The sequence below is a fragment of the Haliaeetus leucocephalus genome, unplaced genomic scaffold, assembly GCF_000737465.1.
Source record: "Haliaeetus leucocephalus isolate CR32 unplaced genomic scaffold, Haliaeetus_leucocephalus-4.0 Scaffold536, whole genome shotgun sequence".
Lineage (NCBI taxonomy): Eukaryota > Metazoa > Chordata > Aves > Accipitriformes > Accipitridae > Haliaeetus > Haliaeetus leucocephalus.
The window spans coordinates 6859244-6886859 of NW_010972972.1; the positions used below are offsets into that span (position 1 = coordinate 6859244).

The window sequence follows — 27616 nt, forward strand, 5'->3', positions numbered from 1 at the left end:
GGGGGCTGGCCGGACAGGGGGGGGGGGGGGGAGGGGGCATCCCTCACCATGTCCCTGGTTCTTCGTGCCCACCCCCAAGGTGTCTGTGTAGCCGGGTACGGACAGTCTGGTGGGAACGAGATCCTGCAGCTTCTCCCACCGCCAACGCTGCAGGTGAAGGAGACCCAGGTGGGTGTTGCAGCCAAAGTGGCACCAGAACTCTGTCTTCTTTGGCACAGTGTCTTCAGGGACCAGGCTGGGCTTCAGAAGCTGTTACCTGGTCTCTGTTGCTTTGACAAGGGCTTGGCCAGGTTTTGAGCAGCTTTGGTTGAAAGGTAAAGCGCAAAAGTCACCCAGCTGCTGTCCAGTTGAGGTAGCACAGGTTGGCGTGCCAGTCATGCAATCCTGCAGCTCTGTGGGCAGCTTGTACCATGAACACTTCATCTCTAGATGTGTGAATGAAAGTGTTTCATGGGGAAATATGACAGATGAGGACACCAAGGCAAATGAAGAAGGGACTTGCTGAGGTGCCCAAGTCTGGGGGACCACACTGCTGAACAGTGAGGTTGGCCCTTGGGTGGGTGACCTCTGCACTAAAGTAGAAGGTAGTGTTTGGTCACTGGGTAAACAGAAAGCTCCTGAGCCAGACGTGCATGGATGGCAATGAACCCAGGCAGAGCTCTTGGCGGGAGCTTTCTCCAGCTTTTTTTTTTTTCCTCTTAACTATTTTGGGATCCTTCAGTCCTATAGCTCCTGTTGAAATAGGCATTACTGGACAGGCAAGAGCTTTACCAAGCGAGAGTGTGTCTTGTGTCTCTGGTTTTTTTCACGGTAACTGACCGCACCAAGTTCTGCACCATTGAGTGTGAAGAGATGAGTTTGCCTCTGATTTCTAGGGCCTGTGTCCAGAGAGAGATTTCAAGGTGGAATGTGGTGGATTTTCAAACCGCCCGGTGTACAGCCTGAAATATGTGCCGGATACCAGGTATGGCCACGAGGTCCTTCCAGGGTGTGTTGGAGATGGAGAAGGGGCTTGTCCACTGAGAGAAAACTCCTTATCCTTGCCTACGTCCCAACTCAGCTGGTCAATCCTGCCAGCTCTGAGATCAGCGTGAGTCTGGGTGGGGAGTTGCTGGCCAGTGGTCCTCCCAGAACCCTGTCTTAGTGTTTGGAGAGGAGCCATCTATCGGGGCGCTCAGCAAAACGGAGTGCACCCTGCTGCTGCTGTACTGAAAGCTGCAGTGGGGCAGCTGGCAGGGAAACTAAAACTGCTGCTGGATAGGTGGAATCCTCAGCTTCTTCCAGAAGTGAGCTGCAGGGGCTGCTGACATTGATGCTGGCTCACCAGGGATCCCTCCCTACCCGACTTCTGAGCAACAGGGGCCTGCGTAGCTTCCTTGCTCTGCCTTCTCCATCCCTTCCTTCTGCATTTGGCACTGCGTGGAGGTGCTCAGCAGGCAGAGCAGGATACTAGTGGCTGCTGCCGCTGCTCTGTAAGTCCCTGCATATGCAGGTTCGGAAGGTTTTTTCCTGCTGTGGATTGTAGGCCAAGCAAACGCGCTTGCCTCTGGCTGATTCATTTCACTCGTTCAGCCCTCTCCTCCTACGCAAGCCCCTGTTGCTACTTTGGGGCTTTTTGTGCCATTCTTAGTCTAGTGCTTTTGGAAAATGTGCTAATTAAATGCCGTTGCCTGGGACTGTGTTTGCCTGGACTGCATAGACCACCCTGGCATCAGGAGTTCTGGTATTATGGTCCTTATGGCCCCTTCTCTGCTCCAAGTAGAGGCCAGAGCTCCTGAGCGCAGGAGGAGCAGCAGACCAGTTTGTCCCAGGCTGGGGAAAAAAAAGGCTGTTCTCTGCTCCTGGAGAGTTTTGAGGGGTTCTTTTTGTCTCCTCAGCTTGCTGGTGACAAGTGGCCCACCAGACAGCTCCCTCCAGGTCTGGCAGGTGTCAGCAGAGGACTCAGGTAAGGGAACATGTTTCTGAGCTGGAGTAGTTTCTCAATGTAGTCTTTGCATCAAGCATCTCTAGCTTCCCCTTCTTCCTGGGCGTGAAACGAGGAGAGGAGTGCCAGTCCCATTGAGTGAAGTCTTGAGTGACTGTCCTTGTGTGGCAGGGGCTGGAAAAAGGTGTGAGACAAGCGTCTACCCCAATTCTGGTGGCTTGGAAAGATGTGGACTTGGCAGCACAAACCTTGTGAGGGAATTAGTAGGTTTAGGCCTGTCACAGCGGCTTTCCACTTATTTGTGAGCTCTTAGTCATACAAACGAAAACCCTGATCATATAGTTAGCATAATGACTCCCAAGGGTTAGAAATAAAGAGCTCCATACATCACCTTTCAGGATATAACATGAACCACCTCGGTTCTCCAAGCCTATGTCTGCCTGCTTCTAGAAAAGGATTGCCGTTGCTTTGTCTACTCTTGTGAAATACATTGAAACCAAACCACCAGAAAGGAAGTGCAAAATGCATTAGAAGTTTTCTTATTCTTCTTCATTGAAAGTAAACATCTTGATTCACAACTTTCCATGCATTTTGCTAGATTTTAAATGGCTTCTTGTCAGTCCTTGCTGGATGTGTTGGAAAGAGTGGTTTTATTCTGGAGAGGGGGCTTAGTCATAATTGGATTTCTATTGGTTCAGTAGGTCACTTTTAGCTTTGGGAGGCATCTTTGTGAAACAGCTTGATCTCGTGGATTACTTGACTCCTGATGTGTTTTACAGCTGCTAACATCTCTTTCAAATAGATGTTATTAAACCTGTAGGTGCCATAGCTACAGTAAATGGCACTGGGCAACCTTGGGCTAAAATTGCAACCGTTTCGGCCAGAGCCCCGTGGGTCCTTCATGGCTCAAGACTCAACAGCGTCCAAATTACAGAGGTTGAATCAAGGAAAAATGTCTACATGGCAGGTATTCAAACCGAGTCTAATGTCTGATTTGGGAAAGTTAGGGTTTGTGTAAAGCAAGGGTAATTGCTCAAGTGGCAAACGTTTCACTGGGTGGGTACTTCCAGACATGTGCCACAGGGTAGAAAGATATTTGCAGAAAGTACATTGTCTTGAGGAAAAGGGTTACAATGCTCTGGTCCATCTCCAGCTTCTCACTACTCCTGTGACAGTGATTTCTCAGGCTTCTGCCCCACATCTGTGCACTACGAGAGCACCATAGATGGTGTCAGTGAAAAGAACTGGGTTAGCAGAATGCTGCTGCATATGTCATCCCAAACGAGGGAGGTGCTGGCCCCAGAGTCATGTCGCTTGGGGTCGTTGAAATCAGCATCAGCTTCTGAGCAAGCTCTGTGTTACTCTGATCTGTCCATGCGCATGGGAGGAGGGATCATGCCAGCCCTGCCTTACCTCAAGGTGGTTAATCCAGGTGTGGTTTGTTGGGGGTCCTGGAGACCATCTGCCTTCATTTACAAAGTAAGACTCGGGCCTCACACACCTCATCCCCTGGTGAGGAAGATGTGTGTGTATGTGTCCAGTGGCTGTAACAGTGAGCTGAGCAAAAGGAAAGTGTGTTTGTCACTGCTCTGCCATGTCCCCATGCCACAGGGATTCATGTGGCTCCCGCTGCTGAAGGGTAGGTAGTACTGGAGGCATCTACTGTCAGAGCCCTGGTCTGTGTCACGTCCCCCATGGGAACTCGAACAGAGCTAGGGTTAGTCATGGGCCTGCCTGTCTCCTCTGCCTGGGTGCTAACATCACCTTTTGAGGGGTACAGACTGTGCCTGCTCCACGTGGATCCTGTGCAGCGACAGTTCTCGAGCGAGCTGTCAGTCTCTGCTGCTGGCTTTCTTGAAGAACTAAGTAGCATTGCTTGAAAGCCACTTCCAGGGACAAGGCTGGAAATCTGCTTTCTCAGGCAAGATTGCAGTAGAAAAATCATGTGAATCCTCCTCATGGTGTATGAGATCTGCCTTTCTTTTCTAGCCTCCAGTAACAGCGAGGAGCTCAGCGGCCTGGCATTCCTGGATGGCAACACGTTGCTCCTCTGCTGTGCCAAGGGGCAGCTGTGCCTGGCTGATGTTCGGCAGCTGCAGAGTCCCTTGGAGGCTGTGTCCGTCCCCTCGGCGCCGTGTGGCGAGCAGTGGTGCATGGGAGTCGGGCGCGGACCTCAAGGCTCTGACTCAAGCTCCCAGCCCGTAGCTTGCCTCTCGAGCGGAGGCCACCTCACCCTAACAGACCTAAGAAAAACCTCAGAGTCCTTGGCCTCAGCAAAGTGCAGAGTTCCCTCTCCCAGCTCAGGTGCAGAGTTCCTGTGCGTCTCCTGGGCTCCTGCTCTGGAAGGCTGCCTTGCCATTTCAGGTATGTGCTTTGGGCAGAGATCTCCTTTTCTCGATGCTTTTTTGGTCTGTATTTCTACCAAGGCCCAGTTCACCCCACCTTACTTTAAACACCCTGGGTGGCGGGGGTGGTTCAGAGCTCCTCCTGAAGTCAGCAGAGATATGAGCTAATCGTCCTCTGCAACTGCCTCACTCCAAAAACTACAGAAGGGGCCTGGATGGGTTCTGGGGGACTCTCGCTTCCCTCCTGGCAGAACAAAGTCCCCACGCTCTTAGCAAACGCTGCCCTGATAGTGCCAGTGACAGCCTGGCTGCAAGGATACTGTGCTGATAAGACCAGCTGGGCAGCAAGGCTGCCTCTTGGCCAGAGCTTTGCAAATTCAGGCTAGTGGATCTGCAAGCTTTTTGGATCTGGCCCATGTTCTCCCCAGCAGCTGTTAGCTTGAGACAAGCTCCTCGGAGGCTTGGATGCTCTGCTGTTGCAGATTGTCAGTCTGGGCCTTTGTCCTCGTTTCTGTCTCAGCAGCCCTGCAGGGAGGTGAGCATGAGGCCGATAGGACTAGAGCAAAGCAATTTACTTCTGCGGTCTCTCTGATTCCCTTTTATTGAAGGTTTTGATGGGACCGTGCACGTGTATGACACGCAGAGCTGGGACAGCTCTGGCAGGGAAGCAGAGCCGATCTTTGTTCACAGAGGCCACTCGTTCGGCGGATCGGACAGCAGTGGAGGCCCTCCCCTGGTCACAGTGCACACGTGGCATCCGCAGAAACCAAGAACTTTATTGTCAGCAGCAAGCGACGGTTCCCTGCATGTTTGGGACTGGGTTCAGTCTTGTGGGAAGTGTGGGTAGATCATACTTTCGGTGAGATGTGGTATGTTTCCTGTCTATGTTCTAGTTTGCGTAGGCTGTGAAGTATCTGTTTGCATGCAGATACTGTTTTGAGACAGTTGTAGTGAACAGAGCCAACTGTAAAGAGTGCTATTTTAATATAGTAAAAAATTTTGATGGTGTTACTTGTTCTCCTGTGTACCAGCCTTCAAATGATAGCTGTGACTGTGTAGTAGCCTGTAGTTCTGGTTGCGTCCGCCAGCAGAGAACATCCTGCTGTCATTTTATTGTAGACCCATGTCATGTCTGCACCATACTTTTTAGAAGCAAACAGACAAAAAACCATGAGTACAGTTTGAGGAAATGGGCTAATCTGTGGCATACTTAACCCGCCGCTTTCCAGGCCTGCAGCACTGGGGGGAAGGCTGCACACCCCACAGGGTGTTGGCATTTCATCACGTGTGTGTGTCACGAGCAGTGGCCTCCGCTCAGGAAGCCACAGTGCAAGTGCAGCCTGCTTGCAGCCTGCAAAAAGGAACAGGAACAAACTTTTGAGCCCCAACCTCCTACAAGCTTTGCCCTCCCCCTGTGTAACTGAAGAGCACCCAGTCTAAGAAAAGGCCTTGGTATCTTTTGGCTCTTTTCCCACCACCTGAAAGTTTAAATTTGATTGAGCTAATATGATTTCCTGGGCCTGAGGAAGCCAGGCAATGACTCTTGCCAACGCCTACACTGTTACCAAGGTGTTATTTGGTGGGGGGGGGGACTGCTCCCTATCCTGAACATGAAAAACAGCATGTTTCATCGAGGAGCTGGGGAGGGAGTCAAGAGCCAGGGCAGGGCAGGAATGTGGGCAGGGGGTGCTCGCCCACAATGTGGGGGACCCCAGCTTGCTCTGGTGCTGGGGGTTGCTTGGACTGGAGCAGCCAGCCTGGATCTTGCAGTGCAAATGCTTGCACAGGGCCTGCCATGCTGTTTGCCTTCTGTTCTGTGTCCCAGCACCCAGCGTTTGCTGTCCCCTTGCGCTTCTAAGTGCCTTTTCACGGTTATTTCTGGGGTCAGGAACTGCCGCTCTGCTTTCCTCAGAGGAGGGGTGTGAAGAGCTCCCCGCTTTTCTGGGTGTAAGCTGAGGTGGGGGGGAGGTTGAGGGCAGGCAGGATGCTGGGCAAGTCAGGGTGAAGGTTGTATTTTGCGAGGACGGTGCTTGAAGTGGCTGGGGAAGCCTTGGCGCTGGGAAGGCGGTGTGCTGAACTGCTCTGGGTCATGGCAACAGCGCTTTGCCTGCGGGTGCTAAGGCTGAAACCTGCTCCCATCTACACCATAATGATAATGTGGGGAAGCTCCATGCTGCTCACCTCCCAGCACAAGCCATGTGGGCTCTTCCATTCCACACCCAAAACCATCCCTGCCTACATGCAGCCTGTGAAATGGGGGGAGCACGTCCTGCCCCAAGGCTGGGGGGTTTGATGCTTCGTCACCTACCAAAGCCATAGGTCTGTGTCACTGCCAGCAGCAGCAGTTGCTGTACCAGCAAAGAAAAAAGCCTGTTTGAGCCCAGGAGGGAATGCCTGGTCCTCCTTTCCACCCCTGGAGGGTCCCCAGCAAAACCAGTACACCTGTGCCAATGTCAAACTGGTGTGAATGGGTTCTGGCCAGGGGCCTGGGAGGATTTCTGCCCTGGAGAGGGGTACCTAGGAGGGCTCCTGGCTTTCCAGTCTCTCTACCTCTGCTATTGATTGTATTCCTGCCTGCTGTGGGAGAGCACAGTGTGCCCTTCCCCTGCACTGAGACCACTGGGTTTGAGTTTAGGACATGGCTTTTCTTTTAGGATGTGGCTTTTCTGGCCCAAGGCTGGCACTAGGTACGGTCCCAGGAAGGGCAGCGTGTGGCTGATGGGTACACAGGCATGGAGGATTCCCCAAGCAGGATCCTGGTGCTTACGGGATCTTTTCCAAGCACCCCTGGGAGCGGGAGATTTGGCAAACTCAGGTGAGCAGCTCCACTGCTCCAGCTCCTCTCGGCTCCTCCACAACACGTGTTTTTTAGATGGAAACACCCACCAGGGTGAGAGTCTGGCCCTGGAGGAGGTGGGGTCTGAGGAGGAGAGGTGACCACTGCAGTCTTCCCAGCAACCAAGGCTTCGCCTTCCTCGCCGTCTCCTTTGCAGGGACGTGGTGGAGGAGCTGGCAAGCAGAAGCAGCAGGGCCAAGCCTGACCCCATCCCACGTCATGGTGATGCAGGTAGTGGAAGCAAACTTGCTTAGCTTTCCAGAGAAATGGGGCTTAAGCAATAGCACAGTTTGTACTCATCTAAACTTCCCCCTTTTTTTTTATTTCTTTCCCAAAATAACTTAAGCCTGCTTGTCCAGCTTGAACCAGATTTGACAGGGGACTCAAGATGTCCAAAATATTAAGTACTTGCAGCTGCCATAGAAAGGGATTAGGCACAGAGGAGGGATCTCCCTTTAAACATGACGCTGGAGAACTCGCACTGGGCGGTAAGGGCATTTCTCCCAGAAATGCATCACGTGGACCTTCAGGCAAAGCCTGAATGTTTGATCAGAGAGTCCGGTTGTGTGACTGTAGGGACCGTGGCTTTACTGGAACCAGATTTGCCCTTGGTGGGGAAGGTTGGGATGGCTCCTGCCCCCAGCACAAATGTTGATGCCCCCAAGATGGACCGACTTAAGGATGGTCTCTCCTTCCCCACAGCATCAGTGTAGCAAGGGGCAGCTCGCAGCTGCGTTGGACATGGATGTGTCCAACCTCTGCTCTCCCTGGGACCTCAGAAAGGTCATCCAGGACCCCCATCTTCACTGAGGCAAGCTGCCCACAGAGCTTTCCTCTCTAGTTTAACCTAACAGAGATTTTGAGAGCAGAGAGAAACTTAATGCCACTATTTTGTGCTACACCAGGGGCTGGGAAGAGGCTGATGCTTGCAGCACCGCTGCCAACAGTGCTTTTGGAGGGTGTCTGGATGTTTTTAAGGACTGGGGACTTCTGCTTCGAGGCGTTGCATTGCTCTCTAAAAGTGCTGGGCCGTATTTGTGGGGAGAAGATCGGCACGGGCTGGCCTTGGCTGGATTTAACAGGGCAGTGCCTGTGTGTGCCCGTTCCCCCGGCAGCTGGAGCATCCTCTGCTCCTTGAGGCTGGGACACCTCCCTTTGAACCGAGGGCCATCCAAATTGCTCTGTCCCACATGACAATGACACAGGCATGGTATCCAGCTCTCAGCATCATCCCTGGGTTCCTCCCAGGGAAGTTCCTCCCTTCTGCTACCCTGGGTACAAATGCACAGCAGTGGAGAGACCTCGGCTTTTACAGCTGTCGGGCTGCTGCAGGAGGTTGGGTTTTATGATGAATGCTGTGTTGGTTGGTCTTCCTTCATGCTTGTGGGCACCAGCTCCTGGATGTATCGAGCCCTGCAGTGCCAACCTTTAGGGCACAACTTCTTAAACCATCAGCTACGAGGAGTTCCTCAGCAGGACACAGACCAGACATTGCTTGTTTAACAAGGAGCTCGTTAATCCACCGTGCTCGCCAGGTACCGCGTGGCCTCGCATTTCATTTCCGAAATCATGCCCAGTCCCTGCTGTGGGATACAGAAATCTTCGTCTCCTCCCTGGCTCCCGTTGAAACGTCTGCATGTCTCTGCACCCTGGGTTGCGGGGGGAAGGCTGTCATCAGGGCAGCGATGGGGACAGGGGGGTATGGGGGGGCTTGGCAAAGTGGCCACAAGCAGGACAGGAGCAGGATCCCCCGTGGTGGCCACGTCCATCTGCACTGGTCTTTTAGGACAGCATCCCAGCTGATGGAGAGACGCCAGCATTTCTGGGGCAGGGTACAGCCCGTTGTGAAGAGCGACATGTTGGTTCAATGCCTTGCCCTGGATGTCTGTCTCTGCTGGCAGGGAGCCCAGGCAGGGAGGGCTGAAGCTGCGTTAGTCATTTCTCACCCAAATGACCCAAGATTTCAGATGTTAGCTGAGAGCAACGAGGGTGCTGGGGTGGTGGGAGCTGTGCAGATCATGCCTGGGCAGGCGGCTCTCCTGTGCTCCCCCCGCATAAAAGACAGCTTGGTGCGAGTCTTGTGGCATTTTAGCATCGATTTCTGTGGTTTCTGCTGCAGCCTGAAGCTTGCAGAGCGCTCACACAGACGGGGACATTTGGTGTGAGCCGAGGACAGAAGCCAAGCCGGCATTTACCTGCTGTGTCTGTGTGAGCTTGGAAGCCAGGACACAGCGGGGAGCAGGGGGGGGGCACGATGGCCAAAGCCTCCTCCAGCAGGACCAGAGGATCTGGGGGTTTCGGAGGGGCAGCTGAGGCAAACACCGAGTCCCAGAGAGCGGGCAGGGGTGTCCCAGCACCGACGTACAGGCAGGCAGCAGCCGCAAGGGGGCTGGAAATGCCGGGGCTAGAGTTGGGACGCTGCTGGAGACTTACTTACATGTTAATGCATGAATAAATTAATTTGCTAGTGAGGAAACGTGCAGCTGAGGACAGGAGCAGCAGGACCGTGAGATGCTGCGACAAGGAAATCTGCTCTCGTGAGTTTGCATTTGACTTGCTGGGGTGGGACAGAGCGGCAGAGAGGGGGGCGAGAGCTTCCGTACCCCCACCGGCACCATGATCGAGTGCCACATTGTAGAAGACCCCAGGACTGTGCCAGCTCCCCTGTCCTGAGCCAACAGAAGTGTCCAGGCGCTGGGACTCTTTTTTTTTTTTCTGAGTTTAATAAACTAGAATAATTTATTTGACAGAACACAGAAACATCACAGATATGGTGGAGAAACCAAAGAAGCAAGTATCCATGAACAGTACAAAGTAACCACTTTACAAAAAGAAGTACCACGCTGCCCATCAGCTTTACCCAAAAATAACAGGGGGGGGGTTCAGCTCCGCATCCCCCCTGAACAGGGCGGGATGGAGCTAGCCCCACGGGTTGCTCTCAGATGACAACGCTGACCGCAACGGCACAATAAATAGTGAGAACGGCCTCTCGGGTGGTGGTGGGAGACCCGAGACCCCTGCAGACCCCAGTGGGGGTCCGTGGGGTGGGATGGGTCCCAGGCATCCAGCAAGGGAGCCCCAGGACGGGCACCGCAAAGCCAGGAGGCACAAGCATCTGGTGAAACACTGGTTAGGGTGGCAAACACTGTGTTCCCCTTCCCCTCCCCACCCCCAAATAGGTGCTTGACCCCATGCAGGCACAGATCAGGGGAAAACATCAACCAGGGGAGCTCTGCAGCTTGAGGGGGGGGCCAAAGCATCCCCGGTGTAACCCCGCTGGGAAGAAGGTTGTTACGCCGTGACCCTGCTGTGGCCGAGAAGAGGCGTTTGCAGCCTCTTCCAGAGCAAGCGTCGCGCAGCCGGCGGCACGGACCCACGGGGGCTGCGCTTCCCCGCTGCCGGCTCCAAGTCCGCCGGCATTACCCGGCGGCTCACGGCTCTGAGCTCGCTTCCTCCGGGGAGGCTGCGCTGGTGTAAAAACCAACGCAGCTGAAGAATAAACCCCCGGGGTTGGCCACTTCAGGAGGATTTGAGGGTAAGAGCAGGGGGAGCGATGCCCACCCGTCTTGCCGGCTCCAAACCCCGGTGCCAGGTCGAACCTTTGCCGGGGAGCAGCTGGGCTCGGGTCTTGGGCAGGGTCCAAGGGCCAAAGCCAGGCTCGTGCATCCCGGGGAGGGAACGCATGCAGCAGGGCCAGACAGGAGGGACAACGGAGGGGACATTCGAGGTGCGCGGGTGCCCTTTCCCATGAGCAGGCTGCCTAGAAAAGACCCCCCCCCAGTTCTGCTGCAACCCCCCCCCCTTCCCTGTAGCAAACTGGTGTTGAGACTGGACTTATATAAAACGCATAAAAGAGGCAGCTCATAGGAAAGGGCTCTGAGTGCAAGGGAGGGAAGGGGCAGGGGGCTGGACGGGGAGCGGGGGGCTAAGGTGAGGGGTGCCGCGACCCCACAACCCCCCCCTTGCCTCCAGCACCCCTCTGGCCGTGCCCTGCAAGGGAAACAGCAGCTCTGGCAGCTGGATGAAGAGTGACAACACGGCACAGCTGGAAGGTTATAATTGCTGTCGCCATCGGGCGATCCATAGGCTCCCGGTACAGGTAGAAAACAAAATTAATAATTATACAAAAGAGAAGAAGCCTAATGCACGGGTGTTACTGGCGCACGCCGGCCCGGCGAGCTGAGGGGGGCTCGCTTATCTGTCGTTGAGCTGCGGGGAGTTTGTCCGCTCCTCCTCATCCTCCTTGTCGTCCTTCATACCTTTGAGTCGCTGGCGGGCGAAGTCTTCAAACACAATGTCATCGTCACTAGCGGAGACACAAGGGAGAGGGGCTTTACGGGGGGGGGGACAGGGTGCACAGCGAGCCCAGGATTTGGGGACACCCACCGCAAGGCTGTCCCGGCTCGCACGGCGAAGGCAGGCGTGCTCAATCCACACCGCAGTATTTCAGCAGCTCGGGGGCTCTTAAAACCCCATCCCTCAGCAAACAGCCTTGCTTTTCAAAGCTTTACCATTACTTGCCCTCTGCAGCCCCCAAAATGCCCCCAAACAGGTGGCTGCCCTGGTGCTTGCTCGGTGAGCAAGCTGAGCAGCCCAGGAGGGATGTGTAGCCCGAGAGCGGTGGGTGCAGCTCCGCATCGGCAGCCCGCGGCATCACCGGGACTGTCCGCACCGTTCGCTCCGCTCCTCGAGGACCGCAGCCCCGCAGAGAGCGGCTGGGTTGGCGGAGCACTGCAAAAACCTCCCCAAACCACTAATTCCAGAACGAATGCAGAGACGGGGATTAACCCAGTCGGTGCAACGCGGCCGCAGCATCACCAGCCCCAGGGCATGCACCCCCATCCGTGGGGACACCCCCCCCTCCGCCAGCCCCCCAACACATGATCCCGGCGGACGCTTTTTTACTGCAGTTTCTCCTGTTTTTTGGAAAGCCGTGCAGGGAGATGGCGAGGGAGGAGAGAAAAGAGAGGGGCACGGCATGCGTTACGGGTTACGCGTGCGGGGTTAGTTATTGTGTGCCGATCCCACGGCACGGCACGGCAGGTGTTAGTGGGTTAGGGGGGTGCCATGCAACCTCTGTAAATGCTTCGCGTCCCCACACAGCCCCCGGGGGGGATGTTTTTTGTCTCTTACTTTGTGTCAAGCTCTATCAGATTTGTATCTATGGGCGCTTCGTTCTCTGGAACTGAACAGAGGGAAGTATGGCACAGGGTTAGTCACCGCGGACACCGGGGTCGTCACTGCCATCCCACCGGGTGGGTGCGACCCCCCCGGGGTTTGGCTGCACTGGGGCGATGGGGGCACCCCCGTGGTTTTAGCCCCAGCACTTGCTGCCCTGTGAATGTGTTACCACGGGCTCGACGAGAAGCGAAAATCTCCATCGGGCACCACGGCAGCCTTGCTGGCACGGATAGGGGAGCGGGCTGACCCCTCTGTGCCCCCCACCCACCGCCACCCCAAAGTGGGGCTGCCCCACACCCAGGGCCGGACACTCACCGTCCCGGTGTGCCGGTTCCTCCTTGGGTTTGGGATGCATCAGCGTGAAGGGCAGCTCCACCGCGACGTCGCTGCAAGAGATGCCGGGGTAAAGCACAGGGCTGCCTGCGCTTTGCAGGCAGAGCAGGGCAAATTTGGGGGGCGGGGGGCGCAGAGCAGCATCCCACATTTCAGCTGCTGGGGAGACCACAAAGCCGGGCAAAAACCTGTATTATCCTCCGCATAGCCTCTTTACAGCTATCGTGCTTCTTGCTTGAGCTTAACGCCATGGTTTGGGATCAGGAGAACCCCCCCCACCCCGGCTGCGGGGCCGGCAGCTGGGCCAGCCAGAGAGCATGAGGGAGGAGATCAGCACAGCAAAAAAATCTGCCTTTTAACAGCTTAGCAGCAGCTGGGGATCCAAATCCCCCGGGTTTAGGCTGCGTGCCAGCAGCGCCATGTGAACGGCAGCGGGGTCTGGGGCAATCCCAGTGCTGCGGGAGGGATGGAGGAGGTGCACCAAGTTTCCAAGTGCTCAGCGGGCACAGCGATGGCAGGATGGGACAGCCCAAAGACGGCCCCGAGCTCCGCCAGGCAAGGGGTAGGACAGAGCTCTGCTTCTTCCACCCACAAGTGTGTTGCAGTGGGGGGAAAAGCTTGTTGTGTGTGTCAGCTACAGCCCCAGCGTCCCCCAGGAATGGCGAGTGGGGAGCCATGGGACCCCACGGGAGGGGAGCGATGTGAGGATAGAGACCGGGAAAGTCCCGGAGACTCTCCTCCCCACGGCCGGAGATGCTCAGCCCCAAGGAGCCACCTCCGTGCTCTGCTCACTGTCCCCAGCAGCACCCATAGTCCCTCCTCGCACCAGCCCCGCTGCTCTGGCACAGGGCAGGGGGGATGCAGGATCCGACCCCCACCGACATCCCCAGCCCCACCACCCCAGCCCCACCACCCCAGCCCCATCTCTGCGGGCTGCCTGGCTTCGGGTGAGCCAGTGATCCCAACGGCGGTGGCATCCCGAAGACAAGTGTGGGGTCAGGGTGGCAGCGGAGGGGACCCAGGGGGTGCAACAGGGGGCTGCAGCAGCAATTCGGGGGTGTTCAGGGGGAGCGGTGCGAGCGTTACCTGGAGGCGAGATCTCCCAGCAGGCTGGCATGGGTCAAAGGAGACAACACATTAGTCACCGCTCCCCAAGGACACACGACCCCCCCCACCTTGTGTCCCCCCACGCTGCTGAGTCCCAGGGGAGGTTTGGGGGGGCGACGGGCCCCATCCATGGCATGGGAGGGCTGCAAGCAGGGCCCCATCCTGCAAAAGGGGCTGCGGCAAAGACAAGGCGGGGAGCAGGGTTGTTGTATGGATTAATGACACACCCCCCCCCGGCAATGGCCACGCTGGTGTCACCAGAAAGGGCCACCTTGCCCAGAGCTGGGCTCTGCCACAGCTTCGCCATCCCACCCCCAGGAACCATGCAGCATCCCGGGGGGAATGCGCCAAGGCCGGTCCCAAGCCCGAAAGAGAGAGCAAGGGAAGAGAGGGGGTGCAGGGTGGGGGGTGGTCCCCAACACTCACCCTCCTCGTGACACCACCAGCTTCACCTTCACCTTGTAGGAGACGATAATGCCCAGGATCTCCTTGTTGGCTCCGTCTCTTAACCTGGAGGAAGGGGTAGGTGGGCATCAGCAAGGGGATGTCCATGGGGAGCAGCTCCCCCCATCCTCCTGAAGGTCCCCCCACCGGGTCTCCTCCACCCTGAGCATCACCCCTGGAGCAGGAGCTGGATGCCCACCCAGGCTCGGTCCTCCCCCAAGACCCTCCAGCGCTGCTGGAGGGAGCAGAAGCCCCAGGGGGGTGTCGGGGGGGGGCTCACAGCGTGCTGGAAGCCAGGTTGGTGTCCTCATGCTTGAGCTTGCCGTCCAGCGCCAGCCCCCGCTTCTCCCGGTTGTTGGCGAGGAAAGGGGTCAGGGTGTAGACTTTGCAGAACGTTGAGCTCGGGGCCACCATGTCGCTGGGGATGCCAGCCACCATCAGCCGGAACCCCAGCTCCCCCCCAGCTCCAGCAACCCCACCGGCCACCTTGGACATCTCCACCCCAGCCTGGGGAACATCTCCTTCCCAGGACCAGCCTGGAGGACATCTTCTTCCTAGCCCCAACCTAGAGGACATCTCCAACCCCAGCCCCAGCCTGGTGAACATCTCCATCTCAACTCCAGACCCAACACAGCAGACAGCTCTGTCCCTGCCCCAGCCTGGAGTTCATCTCTGGCTGGGGGGGAAAAAGAAGGTGACGTCCCCCAGGGTGCCATCAAAAAAAGGGTCTCCATCTCCCCACTCCTCCCACCAGGACCCGCTTGCCAAACACAACATCCCACTGCTTTGAAGGTGCTGCGTTGGGGCAGGAGTCCTCCAAGGCTCCCCTGAGGTCCCTGGGGCCCCTCACGACGTCCCCGAGCAACCGGTACTCACTCGGCGTCCTCCACGGCCACTGGGCACTTGTACTGGGCGGTGTTGAAGAGGCAGATGTCGGCATACTGGCGCACTGGGGTGAGAGATGGAGAGACGGGGGTCAGGGAGGGCCCCCGTAGGGATGGGGACAGCAGCCGGGGGGGGCAATGTCCCGTTCCTCACCTGAGATTTTGATCTTCTTCACTGTTTTGTTGGTGTTGTTGGTGACATGGACGTTGACACTGATGGGTTCTCCATGGTAGTAGATCTGTGGGGAGCAAAGGAGGGGGGACGGTGAAGTCCCCGTCCTCGCCGGGGTCACCCCACTGGTGTCCCCTCCCTGGTCCTTACCCACCTCTTTGTCCAGGGATGCCTCGAGATGCAGCGGTTTGTCCGACATGAGGAACTGCCGGGTGGTCTCTGCCATGGGCTGGGGGCCAGGTCGCTCTGGCGCGTACTGGACCTTACGGATCACCAAGCGCACCGAGTTCCTGGGAGGAGATGGCGAGAGGAGAACCCAGGCGTCTGGCTGCCTGCAGGCACCTCTGCCCGCAGGCTACCCTCTTTCTTAGCCCGTTTTGGGGTCAAATCCCTCTTTTCTTCTGGTCTGCTGGGTCAGGAGAAGGATGGCATGGGAGGTCCCGGCTGGATGCCCAGCTCGCTTGGGCTGCAAGGGGGCAGCCCCACGGCCGTGCCAGCCTGCCTGCGTGGCCCCATGTCATGGCAGGGCTGGGCTCCTTGCCTGCAGCACAGCCTTAGATGTCTCCATCCCAAATCTTAGATCATCTCCATCCCATCCCTACCCTGGAGAGCATCTCCATCCCATCCCTACCCTGGAGAGCATCTCCATCCCATCCCTACCCCGGACAGCATCTCCATCCCACCCCCAGCCTGGAAAGCATCTCTGTCTCAGATCCATCTTGGTGAGCATCATCACCCCAACTCCAGCCCCAGCCTAGCAAATATCTCTGTCCCAGCACCATCGTGGAGGACACCTCCATCCCAGCCGCATCTCAGCCACTGTGGGTAGCAAACTGGGGTGCCCCCTTCCCAATACTGGGGGTCATAGCCCCAGACAGCACCCCGAGGATGCTGCTCCCACCCAGGCTAGACGGATCCTCTCTGCTCACCTCTTGTGGATTTTCTCCTCCAGGTTCTCTGCACAGAAAGCTTTGACCTCGTAGTCCACGCCGCAGGCCTGGAGACCAGGAGGGGGCAGAGAAGGAGACAGAGAAACCCCTTTGCACACCCCCAAAAGGTGACCCCAACCAACAGCCGGTCACCACTGCCCGGTGGCACAAGGATGGGTGGACCTTACCTTCCCCGTGTCCTCCGGGCCCGGCTGCAGTGTGACGGAGCAAGGCAGGTTGGGGGGGATCTGGAAGGGAAAGGGGGGGTTAGAAGCGGGGCTGGGACCCCCATCCCCGAGCCGGCTTTTTGCCGTGGAGACCCACGGCATCACCCGCTTGGCTGTGGGGCTGGGCACTGCATCCCCTCCCGGTGCCACCGCAGCACCAGCACCAGAGCCAGGATTTTCCTGGCGCTGCCAGCATTGCCCCTTCCTGCCTGTCATGGGGGAGGACAGCCAGGAAGGATTTCCTCATTCTCCTAATTGCATTTCCTAATTGCACGGTGCCCTTTTCCTTCTGGCCATATTTCAACCCAAGTCCTGCTCTGAATCCGTCCTGGGCAGCAGCTCGGCCTCGCCAGACCCAAACCCTGAAGGGTTAGGAAAATCCGTGGGCTTGGGGTTGGGTTTTTTTGTTAATCTGGAGGATTTGGAGGAATTAAGATTGTTTCACTGGGGCTCCGGGATGTTTGCGAGCCCTCGGGGCTCAAGCCAGGAAAATGCCACCGGGTCCCCCCGGCTCCAAGGGGGATGGGAGCGGCTGCTGTTGCCAAAGCTGCACCAGGAAATTTGGGGTGCGGGAGCACAAAATGGGGGTTTATCCCCCCCCCACAGTATTCCCTGCTGGAGCTGCCCAAGCCCTGCTTTGCTTTGGGGGAGCACCCCAGGTTGGTGTCACTGCCCTGGTCACACTCAGGGCACGGACCCACTGTGCCAGCATGCACCCCATGCCTCAGTTTCCCCACCGGTGGCTGCTTTTTGCTCCTGAGTTTTAAGATCCACTAACAAAAGCTGCATCTTCATCACGGGTAGCAGCATCTCACCCCCAACCATGACCCTACGGGGCCAGAAGGGACCCCAATGTCCCGGGGGGGGGGGGGTCACCGTCCCCTCCAGCAGCAAGGGAAGAGCCCCCAGCAGCATTGTCACCCACTGCCACCCTACCTCGAAGGTGAAGGGGTAGGCATGCTCGCCCAGCTTCTTGATCAGCCGCTCCTGCAGCCGTGTCAGGGGCTTCTTCTCCTCGGGGACCGGAGGGAAGGCCTGGGCATTGGCCACGAAGAGGTCCTTGCGGAAGGTCAGCCCCAGCACATCCAGGTCCTCGCGGCCATAGCGGAAGGCGCAGGTCAACGTCACAAAGACTGGGGAGGGTGACAAGGGGTGGAGGTTGGTGGCAGGGTGGCATCATGGCGTGGTGGTATCATGGCATGGGGCATCATGGTGTGGTGGTATGGCGTGGTGGCATCATGGTGTGGTGGCATCATGGCATGGTGGTATCATGGCATGGGGCATGATGGTGTGGTGGTATGATGGTGTGGTGGTATCATGGCGTGGGGGCATCATGGTGTGGTGGCATCATGGCATGGTGTTATCATGGCGTGGTGGCATCATGGTGTGGTGGCATCATGGCTCATCCCGGTCCCACCAGCACTGGGAAGTGGTGGTGGCTCCCAGGAGGTGCCATGGTGGGGAGATGGGGATGCAGCCCGGGCACCAGCCAGATGTGCCTTGGGGTGCCCACCACAGGACCCCCATCCTCTGCAGGACAGGGCACCCACCGTGGGGAGAGGGGGCTGCAAAACGTCACCCAAGGGCCCAGAGATGCCAACACGCAGGGACACCGGCCGTCCCCTGCGGTGGTGCCACGCAGGGAGCCGTTACCTTTTCTCTCCTTCAGGTACTCAGGATCCACCAGCACCACTCCGTCTGCAAGGGAAGACCGCAGCGTCAGGGGACACGCCGGCAGGGACGGGAGGGGGACACGGCGGGGTTGGGGGGGACACGCTGGCAGGACTGGGGGGGACACGCTGGCAGGGTCAGGGGGACATGCCAACTGGGTCAGGGGGACACGCTGGGATGGTTAAGGGGATGTGGCAGCAGGGTCGGGGGGCATGCCAGCAGGGTTGGGGGGGGGACGTGCAGGCAAGGTGGGAGGGGACACGCTGGCAGGGTTAGGAAAGGACATGCCAGCAGGGTTAGGAGGGGACGTGTGACATATAAAAGGTCCCCTTTATACAGAGAGGCATCACCTCAGAGCCACCAGCCAGGGCTGGGTGGGGGACACGGTGGCAGGAGGGGGACAGCCTGCACCCGCTGCACCCAGGGGACAAAGACAGACACGGGGGGGGCCGCGCCAGGGACCCCGGGAGCCCCGCGGTGCCCAGCTCCTCATGTGCAACCAGCCATGCGCCTGCCACCGGAGACAGATACATCTCAATATTTATGTATTTTTTTAAATTTATATATCTATTTAAAGCCTTCTCTCTGCAGGATGAGAGATAGGGGGGATTCGGGCTCTGCCTCCCGAGGTAATTAATCCACGGAAGCTGCAGGCGTCTTAAACGAGTAATAAAACAGGAATATATTCAAAACTGGCTGTTTTCTGACTCCTCTGGTGCGGGTGCTTCTCCAGTGGCTGTCCCTTAGGGATGCAGCCGCTGCCAGTGGATGGGGATGTCCCCAGGGCATCTCCCGGGGGGGGGAGTCCCTGCTCCCCAAAACCCCTTCTTCCCACTCACAGAGGCTCAAGCAAGCCCAGGCCACCCCAGCACATCCCCCCACCCGAACTGAGTCGCCCCCCACCACCTCCCCGGCCCCACATACCCACGGGATCCACCACATCGATGTGATCCACAAAATCCCTCTTTCCCAGGTAGACGGTGAGCTGCGGGGAGGGATGGGGGGGTCAGGGATGCCCAGAGCAGCCCCCCGGACTCCCATGGCCGGATCCGTGCTGGCAGAGCTCCGGGGGGTGTCCTGGGGTCCCCCCGTCTGGTCACCACCCACTGGGGTCCATCACCCCCATGGTCCCCACGTGGCACCCCATCCCTGCAGCACCCAAAAGCCAGCCTCCCTGCTCCCAGCCCCAGTCTCAGGCAAAGCCTGGACCCCCCCGATGTCCCCAGACCTGGTGGCATCTGGAGGCACTTGGCATTTGGGGACATTTGGGTTAAGGTCAAGCCTCAGCTGGCACCCCATGGGCTGAGCCCCACAGCACCACCCTCCCGACTTTCTCCTGATGGGGAAACTGAGGCACGGGACACAGACGCATCAATCACTCAAGGGTCAGCAGGAGCATCCTCCCCTGGGAACACCGGGAAATGCCGGGTGTGATGGAGAGGACCACCAGCTCCAAGCCGGGAGCGAGCCCTGGTGCCAGTGCACACTGCCGCCGGCTCGGACAGTCCCCAGCTCACCGGCTCGGCATCCCTGGCACCAAATCGGATTTGCCTCCCACCGCACAGCCCCAGCAATCCCAGCCGGAACCTGGCTGGAGCTCGTGAGTTCCTGACCCCGGCCTCATCCCATTAGGTGATTGAATAAATAAGCCTTTCCCTCCAGTGCAGGGCAGGCAGAAGCAGGCAGCTGCCAGGCAGGGGGTTACACTGCCAGACCCACACTGGGGCTGCCTAAAAACCCCACGGGCAGGGCTGCCTGCACCCTGGCACCCATCCGCTCAACCCCATGGGAGGGCTGCAGGCAGCTTCATCACCGACTGAACCCCCTGACCTTGGGCAAGCCCCCCCCTTAACCCCACTGTGCCTCAGTTTCCCTTCCTGCTGGTGTGGCAGGATGCTCAGGCAGCAGGCAGCTTGCAGGGTGTCTTTGGGTACATGCCTGTCCCCCGCTCCTGGCTGTGCTTGCAGGATTTGGGGGGAGGGGGGGGTGTCACCCCAGGAAGCACCGGCTCCCCCCGCTTCCCCCCCCATCTCCCCACGGAGCCACCGGCCTCCCACTTACCTTCCCGTTGGGACTGGCTTTCTTAAACACCCTGCAAAAAGAGCAAAGGGAAGGGGGGGGGTTAGCAGCTGGGGCAGGGGGCACCCATGGGTGCTGTGGGATGCATTTCCATCACGCCAGGGCAGCACCGGGCAGGCGATGGTACCTGATCCCATAGGGCACGGGACCCACGATGCCCAGCTCCGGGCACAGAGTGAGGGTACCTGACCCTGTATACCACAGGGGAGCACAGACAGCCTGCTCCTGGCCCCCATATGGCACTGGGGAGCGGGACGGGACGCCCAGGGGCTGCACGGCTCTGCCGCTGGGCACGGGGCTGGGAGAGGAGCAATGCAAGGTGCAGAGCAAGGTGCCACGCAAAGGCACGAGTCATGTAAGATGCAAGGTGCCCTGCGAAGACCCTGCCGTGCAAGGTGCCGTGCGAGGTGCTGCACAAAGGCCCTGCTGTGTGAAGCCAGGCTTTCTGCAAGCTGGGGGACAGCACGGCGGAGGGGCAGTCCCCGGCAAGCGGCACAGCCCCCTGCAACCCCGTCGGGTGCCAGGATCTGGCCGACCCTCGGCATCCCGATGAATGAGCAGGAGCAGCCGCTGCCAGCGCCCTGCTCTGGAAAACAGAGGTGTCGGGAAGCCAGCACAGCGTATCGCATGGGGAAGGCGCCCAGATACCACCATGGGCAGCAGCCCAAAGCCCACAGGCTGCAGAGCTACATCCCAGCACCCAGCTGCCTTCCAGCACCTTCCTCGCTCTTTATGGCTTTAATTTGTTTCTAATTACCTGAAAGTAAATTAAAAATAAGGTTTGCACCGCACACATGGATATTAAAAAGGGGGTTGGGGTGAGGCTGCATCACGGCACTCCCTGGGGATGGGGACAAGCCCTGCGGGCGCCCGTGGAGCTGGAAGCAGCGTGGGACCACGGGGACACGTCACCCGGGATGGGGCCACCCCGAGGGATGAACCCCCCCACACCCAGCACATTTGCAGCCGCTCTGGCTGTGGGGTGACGGTCCCCACCGTCACCTCTGCCCCACAGGACGTGGAGCACACGGATGGATCCCAAAGCTACCGGAGAGGCGAGGAGAGATGGGGGATGCTCCTGCCCCCGGGGCTTTTCATCCACCCTCCATCCCAAGGGCCGCCCTGCACCATGGGAACCGCCCCCAGGCATCCCCTTTGCCCCCCAAAATCCCTCTGCAAGACCCCACGGAGCTGGGGGGGAAGGACATGGGTCCAACATGCCACCGCAGCATTGCAAGTGCCAGGAAAGCCAGAGCATCCCCAGTCTGCCTGCTGCAGGCAGGGAGCAGGCAGGGGCAGGCAGGGCTCGCTTGCCCGGCACTGCCTGATTTCAGAGACTGTTCAGAGCCTGCCCTGGCACGAAGCCACCCATAATGGGTTCTCCTCGGATAATCCCTCCTCGCCTTTAAATTCCATTAAAACCATCCGGGAAGATTAGTGACGGCGGTTTGGGCTGGGAAAAACAATTCCCAGGGCGGCTGCTCGGCTCTGCCGAAATACCAGGGGCTCCTCCAGGCACTGCCGGGATGGACCCTCACCCCACGGCCAAGGAGAGCTGCCGGCAACCCGCTGCCTGCGTTTGCCTGCACCCTGCCAAGGGGCAAGCAGGCAAAGCAGCAGCCGGTGGGTTTGCTCGGCCCAAGCAGGGAATTAAAACAGAGCGGTGCCAGTTCGGGTCAGGTGCAATACACGGTGCCCGAGCCATAATCCTGGTGATGGGATGGGATGCACCGGGCTGCCATGGGCACCGTACTGGGGGACGTGTGGGCACACGCCGGGGAGGGTCCTGGCACGGCCAAGTGCCGGTGGCTCGGTCCCTGCACCGAGCACAGCCGTGACAGGAGCATCCAGGGTCCTGCTGCGTGTGCCGGGGTGTCCCTTGTCCCCATGCCAGGGCCATCCTCATCCTCATGCCTACATGCCAGGGTGACCGACATCTCTAAGCCTGGGTGCTGGGGTGACCCTCAGCCATGCCCACGTGTCGGTCCATGCAGGAGGGACAGCAGTGCCAGGAGCGCTCCCGAGTGCCAGCAAGCCCCAGCACCAGCCTCAGTGGTCCAGCACAGCACCGGCATTCGGCACAGCACAGCACAGCCCTGGGCTACCAGGGACATTCATCCCCTTGCTCCCGTCATGCCATGTCACCCAGCAGGCAGCACTGCCAAGTCCATGGCCAGGGAGCAGGATGCGGCCCCGCATGCAGGCACGGCGAAGCAGTGTTGCTCCCTCAGGGAGCAAATTTCCACCATCCCTGAAATCCTAGGGAGATTCCAGGAGGTGGCTGGGATTCCTGGGACCGGAGCCGCTCTCCCCAGCCCTGACAGGGAAGGGGCTCAGCGCTGAGGAGATTTCCTCTGCTGGAGACACAGCAACTGGGAAAAGGGGGGAAAAAGGGGATTACTGAAATTCAGCATTCCCTCTGAGCAAAAATGCCTAGTTCTGCTGGGAAAGGGCCCTTCCTTCATCCGCTTCCAGCCCTGCTGCCTCCTCCGGCAGCAGCTCCCATGCCAGGGAAGCCCAGGCAAGAGGAGGAGGAGGGCAGGGGCTGGGCTGGGTGCTCCGGCAAATCCCCAGCATCACCCACTCCAGAGGTCTGGCTATCGCACAAGGACTGGGGGGTTGGCTGGGGGGGCTGGGGGGGGGCCAGCCCGCATCCCCACACTTATTCCCTTGACCCCAGATGAGCCCCAGGAGATGACAAGGGCTGTTGATAAATCCTCTCCCGGGCACATAAACACTCAGGACAACCCACAGGCGGTCCCAAAACCACCGGGAACGTCGGGAACATCCCGCCAGCCCTTCCTGGGTGGCCTGTCCTCAGGATGGCGGCGGTGGGAGGGGGGTTGAGTTTTCCCAGCCGAGATGGGAGAGCTTTTCCATGGGCGGGATACTCGGCACGAGGGTTTGCCAGCACCACGGTCCCCAGCATTCAGGGTGAGGTTCCGGATCCTGCGCCGGCGCGAGCAAAGCCGGCGTTAATGGGAACGCTGCTGCAATTAAATAAATGGGGGGGAATAAAGGGCCTGGGCTCATCAGGGAAGGGCGGCAGCGCTGTTACTCAGCATTTCCCCTTCCCCACAATTAATTAATTAATTAATTGTTTTTTAAGGCCATGGGGGGATCAGAGCACCCAGTCTCGAGAGCTGGGGATGGAGGGGGCGATGCCATCCTCCTGAGAGCCCGGAGCAATTAACAGGGGCATTTTTCTGGGTAATTAATGAGGCGTTACATAAAAGCAGGGTGGGGAGCATCCTCTGCCAGCCTGTCACCCCACATCCCCCCCACCCAGGGACCAGCACCCAGAGAAGACCCCAGAGACGGCTCACACCAGGGTCAGCGCAGGGAGGTTTCAGCGTGCCGGATCCTAACCCCAAGCCGTGCCGGGAAGCCCCGAGAAACGCGGCCAAAGGATGGAGGCTGAGCCGATCCCACTGCCAGGACCCCCCCAGGGATGCTGGAGGGGGGGCAGGGAGGGAGCAGCAATGCCTCCTGCCCATCCCTCGTTACACAAACGAACCCGCTAATGAACCCCGGCCAAGGCGAGATCGATGGCGGGTGCTGCAGAAGTGCCGAGCAGGAAACAATTACTCACCGCTCCTCCCCGGCACCGCCGGCGTCCACCCGTGCTGGCCGCGCTCTGGGGGGCAGGGACCCCACGCAGCCCCACGCTGTGGGTGCAGGAGCCTGGGGTGGCCCCACGCTTTGGGTGCAGAAGCCTGCAATGGTCTCGTGCTATGGGTGCAGCAGTCCTGTCCAGCCCCACGTTATGGGTGCAGGAGCCCCACAGAGCCCAAGACCTGCACAACCCCATGCGATGGGTGCAAAAGCTATGCATGGCCCCATGCCATGGGTGCAGGAGTCCTGCCCAGCCCCACATTATGGGTGCAGGAGCCCTGTCCAGCCCCACATTATGGGTGCAGGAGCCCCACGGAGCCCGAGACCTGCCCAGCCCCACACGACGGGTGCAGGAGCACCGCGCAGCCCCATGCTATGGGTGCAAAAGCTATCACAGCCCCATGCCGTGGGTGCAGGAGTCTGGGCTGGCCCCACGCCGCGGGGGGGCAGGAATGTGGGGTGACCTCCGGCAACGGGTGCAGGAGCCCGGGTTGCCCCCCAGAAAGAATTCCACGGCCGCGCATCCCGACAGCCAGCTCTGCCCGAAAGGACCCACGGGAGCAAGCGGGGAAGGTGGCACGCGGGGACACGGTGGCCTCTCGCGTTTCAGCATCCGCTCGACGCCGGTGGGACCCTCGCCCACTGCCGGATCCGGAGGGAGGGAAGGAGGAAGCGCTGAGCCTTCCCTCCCCCTCCAGCCCTTCCTGGTGTCGAAAGGCCGGAGACACGAGGCAGGAAGCCGCCGCCACCGCTGCCTGTCGGTGATTTCCAACCCCCGGTGGCCCCACACCGTGGGCCGGTAGCCCCGGTGCCCCCCGAGCCCCTCAGCACGCTGCCGCAAGGCCGAATCCTGCTCTCCTACCTACCCTGCCCTCTCCCTGCCATTGATCTGGTACCTTAATGAGCTCGTTAGGCACACGTCCGGGGGATAACGATCGCTTTATTTGGTGGCTGATAATTGAGTGGGGTCCGTTTGATCTCTGTTGGGAAGATTTACGAGGATCTGATTCCTCGGGGCATCGGAGCGGGGTCTGACGGCAACGCCATCGATTGCCTTTGAACTTGGGGCGGAGGAGCCGGCGTTTTCACTGGCTCTCACGCTAATGGGGCCGGCGGGCAGATCTAATTAGCCAGAGCCGCGTTAGAAGGGACCTCCGGGGATAACGGAGCCGCCAGCAACCACATCACACACACTGGCATAACCCCGCGGCGGCGGCCGGTGGCTCCGTGCCAGCCGTGCCGGGATGAGCCCGGAGTGCTGTACAAGCCGATCCCAAAGCAAGAGCGTCCCACGAGCCGAAGGCTGCATCCTGCATCCCCGTTGCATCCCCACTGCATCCCCGCTGCATCCCCTGCCAGGCTTGGTGGCAGCATCCCCCAGCAGGGCTGGAGCTCCGCCGGCTTCCTTGGCAAGGAAACGCCTTGGCTGTGGGATCCGGGATGTGTCTGGATCCTGCTGTTATTACCAGGGTTTGTTCTCCAAACAACAGCCAGGAAGCAGGAGTCTCCCCTCCTGGGCCACCTTCCAGGGCTCCTTCTCTTCCTAACGGAGATCCCTGTCCCACTCCCGGATCCTACAGCTTCATCCAGAGGGATGCACAGGATGCCAGGACTGCAAAGCACCCCAGGGGACCGGTTGGACCTGGAGTGGTTTGATGCTGCAGAGGGGCAGGATGGGACTGTGGGGCCAGGGGGATGGGTGCGGAAGGATGCCCAGTGGCAACCGAAGTGTGCTCTGCCACGCCGGGACCACCACGGTGCTTCCCCAGCTCCAGCTCCAGCTTTGTCTCCACTGACCGCTGGGAAACCACCCTCAGCCACAGCTCAAACCACGGGCCACCGGCTGAGCATCCCACTGGCCCACGGAGGCCAGCGGGTGCCTGTGGGGCTGCGGCCAGCCTGGCTGGGTGCTGGGTGGGAAGAGCTGGGGGGGTGATGTGTGTTTTTTGGAGAAGCTGCAAATAATTAGGCAATGTGTTCGGTGGCGGCCGGGGCTGGCCCGGTCCCCGGTGGTGCCAGCAGCCACAAACTCGCCTGTTTACTCCACCGAGCCACTTCCTCCGGCTCTTCCCACCACGGGGCTTTGAAGGGGGCTTGGCAGGAGGCTGGGAACAGCGGCACGATGACGCACAGAGCCGCAACGGCCGAGCCCCCAAGCACCCCACCAAACCCAGGGACGGGTCCTGCACCCCGCGCTGGGGGTTCGCCTGCACCCTGGATGTGATCTTCACCCTGCGTGGAGCACCCAGGGCCATACCGGGAGCAGGGTGACCCCAAACCTTGCAGCACCGAGGCTGGTCGGTGGCAGACATGGAGATGTGACGCCCAAGAAAAGTGGGGTGGCCCCATGCTGGCACCAGAGGAATCAACAGAAATGACGCTTTTGGGGTATCTGATGGTAAATCAGCTCCCACGGCCGAACCCCCCGACCCCTCTCTGGTGGCTTTGGGATGAATCCAAGTGGATTTGGGGTCGGAGGTCTGAAACGGAGTCGAAAGGAAGATGGGGAGAGGAGGGAGATTTGTCAGCCTAATTCCACCCCCCCCCTCAGCTCCCTCCGTACGCGCTGCGTGGGCAGGGATCAGCTCATGCCTCTCCTGCCTGCACGCCTGCCCGCGGTTGCTGCCAGCCTATGGGAATGCTGCTTGCCCGAGCTCCCCCGGGCACCCGAAAATCTCCTGGGGCCGAACCAGCTGCAACCCAGGGATTCCCTAGCTTTGCTGCTGCGAAAGCGGGGCTCTCCCCCCGGCCCCCCAACTCTGGGGGGCTGCTCACCTGCTCCAGGGGTGCAACGTGCCGGTTCTCAAGAATTAGCAATGCTGAGCCGGGGGGATGCGGATGCTGTCGGCCACGGCTGGGGCAGCAGCACCCAAGCAGCCCGTCTGGCAGCGATGACCCCCCCAATGCTGGGAGGGTCAGTGGGAGCCCCCAAATCCTATCCTGCCTCCCTGAAACGCTGCAGCGTTTCTGGAAGGTTCTGCCAAAGCACGGCCGGACCCCCTCGTCCTTCCCTCCTGCCGTAGGGCACGGCGGTGGCATCGGCTGCACCGAAGCCCCCTGGTCCTGACGCCCAGGTGCCATGGCAGGGGGGACCGAGGGGAGGGCAATGCCACCCCCCTGCCTGCCCACCAGGGTTGGGGGTGAGCAGGAGCACCCCTAAGTACCTGGCCCTAAATAATTAATGACGGGGAGGCCCAGGGGACAGAGAGCTGTCAGAAAGGGATCAGGGTGACGGATGGCACCGAGCTGGAGCATTAACCCCTTGGCCACCCTACCAGGACAGCCAGAGCCACCTGGGGAGGGGGTGTCATGGGAGATACCCCCAGACCCTCCCCAGACCCCCATGCATGGGCTGGTGGGGGGGTCATGGGGCTCTCCCCCGAGGTCCCGAAATCCCGGGGTGGGCACCTCCGCAGGTCCCTGCGTTCACCGCAACCATCTTTGCCGTGCTCCGCGCCCGGGGCCCTGGGAAACGCAGGGCAGCCGGAGGGTCCCCATCGGTACAGGGGTCCCCAAAGGCCGGCTCACCATCGTGGTGGCTCCCATGGGACCAAGGCATGGCATGCCGTCATGGTGCCCGCGCCTCCAGGCCTGGCATGTGCTCCCAAAAATGCTGGGGAGGGAGGGGGGGGAAGCACACCAGGGGCTGGCTCCTGGGGGTCACTCCGGGCTCCCACCTGAATCACGAGTGGGAAGAGCTGGGGTGACCCCCCCACCCCCAAAAAACCCATCCAGGCTCCAAATCAAGATGGGAAAAGAGCGATAATGCCCCCGAGCACCCACCTCAGACCCACGGCGGGGCAGGGGGGCGGGCAGGGGTGCACGACCCTCCCCCCAAGCCTCCGGCTCCCGTCCCCCGTGTCGTGTGT

At 59.5% G+C, this 27616-nt stretch overlaps 2 protein-coding genes across 2 annotated transcripts in view; one reads left to right on the top strand and one right to left on the bottom strand.

Moving 5' to 3' along the window:
* The window catches only part of WDR73 (WD repeat domain 73), a 5728-nt gene extending 504 nt beyond the window's left edge, over positions 1-5224 (top strand). Inside the window, exons 3-8 of the mRNA XM_010576762.1 lie at positions 80-168; positions 876-964; positions 1878-1945; positions 2727-2891; positions 3914-4288; positions 4878-5224. Coding sequence (XP_010575064.1) covers positions 80-168; positions 876-964; positions 1878-1945; positions 2727-2891; positions 3914-4288; positions 4878-5116 — 1025 coding nt within the window. The 3' untranslated portion in view covers positions 5117-5224. The remainder of the gene's footprint in view (positions 1-79; positions 169-875; positions 965-1877; positions 1946-2726; positions 2892-3913; positions 4289-4877) is intronic.
* A 5848-nt stretch (positions 5225-11072) lies between these two features.
* Positions 11073-27616, bottom strand: part of ARRB1 (arrestin, beta 1) — a 23272-nt gene continuing 6728 nt past the window's right edge. The window contains exons 2-17 of the mRNA XM_010576763.1: positions 20260-20323; positions 20115-20181; positions 18978-19038; positions 18036-18080; positions 17319-17515; positions 16344-16403; positions 16156-16223; positions 15381-15516; positions 15209-15293; positions 15047-15119; positions 14451-14588; positions 14153-14236; positions 13706-13729; positions 12602-12672; positions 12239-12290; positions 11073-11411 (exon numbers count right to left, since the gene is read on the bottom strand). Of these exons, the coding sequence (XP_010575065.1) occupies positions 11300-11411; positions 12239-12290; positions 12602-12672; positions 13706-13729; positions 14153-14236; positions 14451-14588; positions 15047-15119; positions 15209-15293; positions 15381-15516; positions 16156-16223; positions 16344-16403; positions 17319-17515; positions 18036-18080; positions 18978-19038; positions 20115-20181; positions 20260-20323 (1337 nt within the window). The 3' untranslated portion in view covers positions 11073-11299. The remainder of the gene's footprint in view (positions 11412-12238; positions 12291-12601; positions 12673-13705; positions 13730-14152; positions 14237-14450; positions 14589-15046; positions 15120-15208; positions 15294-15380; positions 15517-16155; positions 16224-16343; positions 16404-17318; positions 17516-18035; positions 18081-18977; positions 19039-20114; positions 20182-20259; positions 20324-27616) is intronic.